Source organism: Athene cunicularia, assembly GCF_003259725.1.
Source record: "Athene cunicularia isolate RWA chromosome 5 unlocalized genomic scaffold, athCun1 chr5_part1, whole genome shotgun sequence".
Taxonomy (NCBI): Eukaryota; Metazoa; Chordata; class Aves; order Strigiformes; family Strigidae; genus Athene; species Athene cunicularia.
This window is the reverse complement of record NW_020799101.1, coordinates 38,889,517-38,896,883: the sequence shown is the minus strand read 5'-3', so window position 1 is coordinate 38,896,883 and position 7,367 is coordinate 38,889,517. Positions and strand designations below refer to the sequence as shown.

At 44.7% G+C, this 7,367-nt stretch overlaps 1 protein-coding gene across 3 annotated transcripts in view; it reads right to left on the bottom strand.

The window, feature by feature from the left end:
• Positions 1 to 7,367, bottom strand: part of RGS6 (regulator of G protein signaling 6) — a 274,836-nt gene that overhangs the window by 13,804 nt on the left and 253,665 nt on the right. The window contains exon 16 of one of the 3 annotated variants that reach the window (XM_026850080.1): positions 6,045 to 6,098. The exons of 1 other annotated variant lie outside the window; for it this stretch is intronic. In XM_026850080.1, the coding sequence (XP_026705881.1) occupies positions 6,045 to 6,098 (54 nt within the window). Of the gene's footprint in view, positions 1 to 109; positions 632 to 6,044; positions 6,099 to 7,367 lie in introns of those variants that run through there. One more of the 3 variants, XM_026850083.1, reaches the window with a different exon arrangement.

Genomic DNA, 7,367 nt, shown 5'->3' with positions numbered 1-7,367 from the left:
GGGGGGGGGGGGGGGAGGAAGTGATAGAGCGACTTGGTGGGTACCTAGCATTTAGCCAAGGTCAAACTACCACAACTACATAATCATATTTCCTCTAGGACTTAGCAGGCCTGCACACATCACACCTCCACATACACTGTGCTGGACCACTACGGTTTGAGGAAGAAGGCAGGGAAAACACAGGGAAAGGGATTTCCCACAGAATCAAATATCCAGCCAAAAGCCTGGCATTTGCAGCTTCACCGCCCAAGGCTGTTCAGCACTCTGACCGTGGCCGTTTGGTTTGCCTGGTCCTGCCGTTGCTTGGGCTCAGTTTTACAAAAAGCTCTGGCCAGCAAACACCTCTTGTTTCTCCCAGGTTGTGCAACTCTTCTCTCCATCCTCAGGCAATGGAAAAGACACACAAAAGCTTCTTTATCTTCTTCAGGTAATGAGCTTTTTCAGACCAGGAATGTAATGACTAACAGTGTACCATATCAGCTGGTTCAGACAGAAGTTTTAAAAACTCTGAACGAACAATATATCACCGGTCTGGCTACTCTCTTGTCCTTTAAAGCACGAAGATTGAGAACTCTGATCCTCTCCAAAGCTGTACGTGTGTGTGCACCTTTTGTTCTTAAAGAAATGTCAGCTGGGAATAAAAGGCAGAGATCTAATCAGCATTGGGTCACCACCTCCATATTGAGTCAGAAAATTTAATACGTTTTCTTACAGGGGAAATTCCTTCCTTGGAATATAGAAATTTTAGGGAAGTTTGAATTCAAGTCTGAGTATCATGGCCCAGGCTTACTTAAATTACCTGCTGAGGCTGGTATCCATAGGTTTAATCCCTGTTATTGCTGGAGGAACCATTGCTGCTTTTAGAGATAATACTCAAGATGCAACAAAGGAATGTCCTCCTGTTTCCCCCTTTATTAAATGTAAATGACCACCGACACAAGTTAGGCAGAGACTTGGTAGCTTCCTTTGCGAGACAAAAGCAGCAGTGGTTTCCCTAAATGTACTCATTACAATATATTTTCCTTCTACTCTTGGCTCTGAAGGATCATCTCAGCTTATGAGAACTAAGCTTCTGTCTATCTGATTATTAAATCATTTCTAAAGCAGATGGGAAACTATAGTAGTTTAAACAGCTAGGCTGAGACTGCATGGCTAAAAATAGTATAGCAGGCTCCTTTTAATTAGTAAGATGATCAAATATGACAGAAGAAAGAGATGTAGATATATGGATTTGTGTGTATGTGTGTCTTTAAAATTAAGTTATTACCTCAATACCAGGTATTATTTATAACATATATGATACATGATGTCTGATTTTTATGATGTCATTTATCTTCACTTGGGAGAAGAGACAGGCTAACTCTGCTTTCATAATGTCAATTCTTGCTGGATTCAAAAGGAAAATTGTAATAAGATAAACCTGCCACCATGCGCAGTGCCATCATTTTTTAAATGAGGTGGATTAGTAAGTGCTCCGATGCCATAGACTGTCAGATCCGCCACTCCCTGAGATCGGCCCTGCCCCAGGGTCCCTGTGGAGAGCACAGAAGAGCCAGTCTAGCTTTATACCTGTGATTTCAGGGCATGGGAGCCCAGCATAGCGCTATAGGGGTCAGGGACCATGGTGTCTATCCTACCACTGTGCTGCCCACATATTTTTGAGGACTCTTCAAAACCTGAACAGGAGAGAAAAGAAATCTGCTGCCCCTCTGCTTCCGCAGTGCTGGCCGACATGTGCCCTGTAATGATCTGCTCCACCGTGCGGACATGGCCCATTGGTGTTCACCAGATGACTGATGACAGTGATGCTTGGTCCTGGGAGCACACAGCTGCTTCCGGGGGGGGGGGGGGGCTGCCATGAAGCATGCACAGATGCTGCAGCTGCAGGCTTCAGAGAGGTAAGATGAGGAGGTTGAGGATGTCTGGCACGTTGGGCACTGGGTTAGACAGATGTGCCAAGGCTACAAGAGGAACCCAGACAGGGAGACACTGCAAACTATGCCCTTCGCTACACGAGGACCTCACCAGCAGTGGGCACAACCCCCTTCTTGGCCGCTACACAAAGTAACCGTCCCCACAGTGAGAATTCTCCTGGCAAAATCTTGCTGTCAGTGTCCTGTTTAATGCAGACCAGATAGCACCTGACTTCCAGAAAGATCTGGTGCAACAACCTAGTGCATTCATTAGTCATGAGCTGCCTTCTCCTGGACAAAAGTACCAAGGCAAGGAAGATGAGACAGTGGGTCCTGTAGGAATTGAAGAGTGATATAAAAAAAATAAATCTGTAAACTGCTCTTCTTTCTTATTCCCCACTGATTCCCTTGAAGGTGGCAAGCCTCTGGCTGGTTAGCAGGGCTCCCTGGTGACTTTCTAAAGGATGTCAAATAGTCTGGGGTTAATCTCTGTCTCCTGGGTTGTGACTCTGAGATAAGCAGGAGCCCTGAGGGTAAGATGACTTCCACTTGCTCTGAGTCTGTGCTCCCAAAGCCAAGCTGTACAGCTTTCCCCCCAGTGCAGGAGAGCAATTCAGAAACACTGAAAGGTTTTTCTGGGGAGGGGTTTAACCCAAGTAAGAGGCAAAACGCCTGCAACACTGTTTGCAGTTTGCCAAGAAAGCCTTACTGTTTCTTTTTCTGAAGTGTATTTTTTTCCTTTCTCAAACAAGAGGTGGTGAGATCCAAGCAACTAGTACAAGCAGACCTAGAGAGTCTGACTCTTCACCCAAGTGAAGACTCACTAAGGAGCTGGGCATATCTGGCATTCTGACTACAAACAGGCCTTCTCTGGTATGGAGAGCACCCCTGTAAGTACAGCACCATGAGCAAGGAAGGGGTCATGAACCTCCACCTCCATGCTCCTGCTCTGGCTCTATGCCACCTACACTGTTAGTGGAACTAAGTTCCCCAAATCTGAGTACAGTGGTGCAAAAAGGAAACATCAATAGATATATGTCTTCCCTCTGTTGCTTATCACAGTTGAAAAATCATAGCAAATTCAATCAATAGTATCTGCTTTATTTGAAGAAATAATGAGGAAACAATGAGCTTTGGGGGAGGTTCTCAATAGGCCTGAAGTGGCAAAGTACTACAGGAAATAATAACTGATTGATGCTGGGAGAGAATTTGCTCTGTATTTTAAAACACATTTTAAATATTCTTGTGACCTTACTAATCATGGCGATGCAGAGGCCATTTTATTCCTCACTGTAAGTGTCTTTGAGCTATTCCTCAACTAATAATTTTCCTGATGTTTCTGCTAAATGACATACGTTTTTGGTAAAACCGTGTTCTTGAAATCCGTATTTAAACCTTGAAATTCAAATGCAATTAAAATTCATGGGTTTGCCCCAAAACAAAGTTCTGGAGGTCTACCCCAAGTTTTGCATCATGTTTCTGGTTCCTGTAGCTTTGGCAGGGTTTCCCAGTGAGTGCGAAGGCTGTGGGGCACGTCTGGCCGGGCAGGGCCCACCAAGCCAGCTCGGACCTCCAGGAGCTGCTCCAGCGGGCAGCGCATCGACCAAAGTGCCCAGGGCCTGGAGCACGGGCTCCCACGGTAAGGTCAGGCCTTCAAGGACCTCAACTCAATCATTTCCCCAAATGCTGGGTCACATGCCACAGTCAAATCTGAAAATTTCCCTGAGGGTCTACTGTGCCCTCCCAGTGCCAGACAGAGCAGCATGGTCTAGAGGTGGCCCAGGTCCACGGGCAGTTTATAGTACAGCCAGTCTCATCTCAGCGATGTACCCATAAGGCAAATAAACTTCTAGCCCTGGTTATTTTGGATGTTCCTCTTACAGCCATCACTAGAAACGTGACCTCATATTATTCTGTTTGCAAAATAGGCTTAGGGCTCCCCATTGATGAGAGACAAGCATTGGGGCTCTGTTCCAGCCAAACCTTAAGCATATGCTTAACTTCAGCATGCCTGTGCATGGTCAGTGTGAATATGTGATCTTGTAATGAGCAATCACTAAAGCATAGTGGAGCTCAGGGAACGAGGGCTGCTGTATTGCTCTATTCCTACACAGTCAGGGAACTGCAGTGCAATTTGGAGAACTAGAGCATGCAGAATTAACTTCATCTTAATTTAGTCCCCTGAGTAGGCCATAAAGTTACCACTTTGGTAATGCTGCCCTCTGAGGACATTATGACATGCCAACATAGTGACTGTTTTCTCATCTGATGGTAGTGACGAGCTGCCATAATGCAAAGTATAAAAAATTCAGACCCTTCCTAGTTCTGGTAGCTCCCATGCCATCAGAGGACGACATTTTGTATCTGTATTAAGAAAAATGAAAGAAAATATTTACAGTATGCTAGCCAGTAAGACAAAGATGAACTAAGCGCCGACCAATCTACAACTGTTTTCTTTACAGGTACTTGCATGATAATTCTACCATCCCAAACTGAGCTTGTCAAATTACCTTTCAAATCAAATGCAGAAGAAATATCCGTCCTTGGCTGCGTTACTGTAAACCCAGCCAGTCTAGTAAAGTGAGAGTTACTCTTCCGTGTATTTGGCAAATCTGGGAGCAGAATTTAACCACTCGCTGTAAATATTTCTGCATAGTTTGTTTGAAAAAATCTTGCCTACTCCTCTTTCTGGCAGACTCTTAGAAAGTAGTAAATATGCAGATGGGCATAGTGATATATTTTGTATCAACATATTTTAAATGTGTGCATATGCATTAGCTATATAAATACATTCCCCAGGAAGTCTGCCAGTGGATATACTACAAAGCTCTGCGTATTACATTTGGGTTTGCTTGTGCAGAAGCATGGCAGCATCAGAAAGAACCCCTCTAGGTTTATTTGCACTGTATATACACATAGTCCAATGCCTTCATTATAAAGCTGTTATAAAGCCACAAGAAGGTCTGTGAACTTTCTATGAAATATTGTTCTGTACAGTAGCTTCTATGGGAATCACCTGCGTGATGACTCTCTGCTGACCCAGTATCGCTTTACAACTAATGATGGGTGATACGTGCAGACCGTAGCAGTATGGCAAATCTGTATGATTTATCAAGTCAAAGTGTATGTGATACAGAACAACACAAGAGTAATTCACCACTGACCCAGTTGCTGCATCATCAGCTCTAGCCCTGTGCCTGCTGTGCCACCCCACGCACACTGTCCCCCCCATGCTGCCCAGTATCCCTGCTTCTCCACCCCACCTGTGGCATCTGCCTCTGGCCCTGCCCCCTCTCCCTGCTCTTCCCTGGATCTAGACAATCTGCTGCACATGCAGACCCCTGACAGCAAGTGGGACGAGTGGGTCTTGCCCAAGCTGTGGGGTCCTGCCCTGAGGGCCGGAGAGAAGTAGCTCTTGCCGGTGCCCAACGCTGCCCTGCGCTGCAGCACCCCCTCGCAGCCAGACCGGCTCCCCTACTGGAAGGACTGGCTGGAGGCTGGCAAAGGACAAGAGGGGAGAGGACATCTGTCCTCTGCCCTTGAGATCCCACCATCCCCTTATCTAAAAGGTCTAACAGTGTCACGTTTCTTGCTGTTACTGCGCTCCTTCTCCGGTATCGGTATCACGACCCAGTCAAAGGGTATCGCCCACCACTATTTACACAAGCACTGACAGAGGGGGCAAGGGAGGAAGCAGCTGCAGTGCTGTGGGTGGATATGTATGTGTATATACATACGGTATCATTAACCATGCACTATATAATCACATGGATACTGTTGCAATGGTGCTATGAGAACCATGCTCTTCTACTTCATTGCACAAGGAAAAGACACAACAAATACTGCAGTGGGAACACAGCAAAAAGACAACCTTGCGTTCAATTCTAGACAAAAATCAATTTGCTTTTGAAGTGATGATAAGCTAGAATGAGCATTATGGAATTCTGCTTCCCGCCTCCCCTCCCACCTTCTGTAGAGCTACTGTTTAGATGAGCTACAGTATTAAAAGAGAAGCTGCAAAGATGCTAGCTGAAAAAATAAAGGATGAAATAAAAAGTCAAGCATCCACATTCCCCCCAACTAAAAATGAAGTTCTGAGGAAAGGGAGGAGGGAAAAGAAAAGGAACTTACCACACTGCGAGTGAACTTTTCTAGAGAAGTTCTACGACCTTGCTCATTCTCTGGCTTAACAGGGAAAAAAGTGGGAAGAAAAAAATACAGAAAAAAACCCTTCAGCTTAAATGCAGTTTTTCTAAACAGCAGCAAAATATAAGGAAGCAGCAAGGGGGAAAAGTTGTAAGAAAAATGTAAAAAGCAGAAATCAATGTTTGCAACAGCAAACATAAAAAACCAAAACCCCTTAAAGGATGAGAGACATCACTACTTTTACTCTTGGAGAATGTCACCTTTTCTCCTGTGAGTTTTTTGAACGGTTCAAACAGGTCTGTGCATTGCTGTGTCTCACAGCTATTGGTATTGATCTCTTGTTCATTGAATTTTCCTTCTGTGGCTGTTTGAGCTGGGACCTCTGATTCTGGTTAACATCTGCCAAACAGCTGATTGGAGGCTCCCATCTACTTGCTTAGAGAGATGAAAAAAACCACAGTAACTTTTACAGTATTAAAAAGCAATGTGTGAGTGAATACAGCGCTGGACAAAAACCACCACTGAACTCATTGCCAGGGAACCTACACTCCTCTATTTATCCAGAGGCTAGAAGCACACTTCCAGTAAGTTTGGCTACACTGAAACACAAGACAGCATACAGAAAGATACAGATAGACTTGAGGCACTGATATTTTTTCCTCTGGAGTACAGGACTATTCATATTCAAGAAGACATTCAGCTTCACTGCGAGAAGACAAGCGTGTGTACCACGGCTTTATTAACATATCCCTGAGAAGGTTGCTCACTGCAGCACTTCATTCATTTGGCACAAGGGAGATCTAATTGTCACTAACAAGGAAGAACTAAATAATTTATTGGCATGTTTGCTGGAATATCTAAGAGAAGAAAATTGTTATGGAGAAGAGAAGAAACTAAATAATATGAAGGAAAGCTCATTGCAGTCAGAAAGCTGTGGGCACTGCTAATTTCCAGGAGAGAAACTTATTTTAATTTGGTGGGCCAGCAAAATGGAGGTGATAAGATGGAAGCAAAACTTCAGCCAAGGGAATAAAGAGCTACATATAAGGGAAAGCCACAGTAATGATGGTGCATGACACTGAACTGGAAACAAGCATTGCACTGCTCATCAGAGACACCTGCCTGCCATATCATAGGCCACAGATTCAGCTGCAGTAACAACCTCCAGGCCAAAGCACCTGTCCAAAAACCAGACCGGGAAGATTGTAAGGAAGTCAAAAGCGTATCAGATAAACTGGATGAGAACTTGTGTAGGTGACTCCAGGCAAAGCCTTCTGATTCTTCTGCATGTTCATCACAGCTGCCATA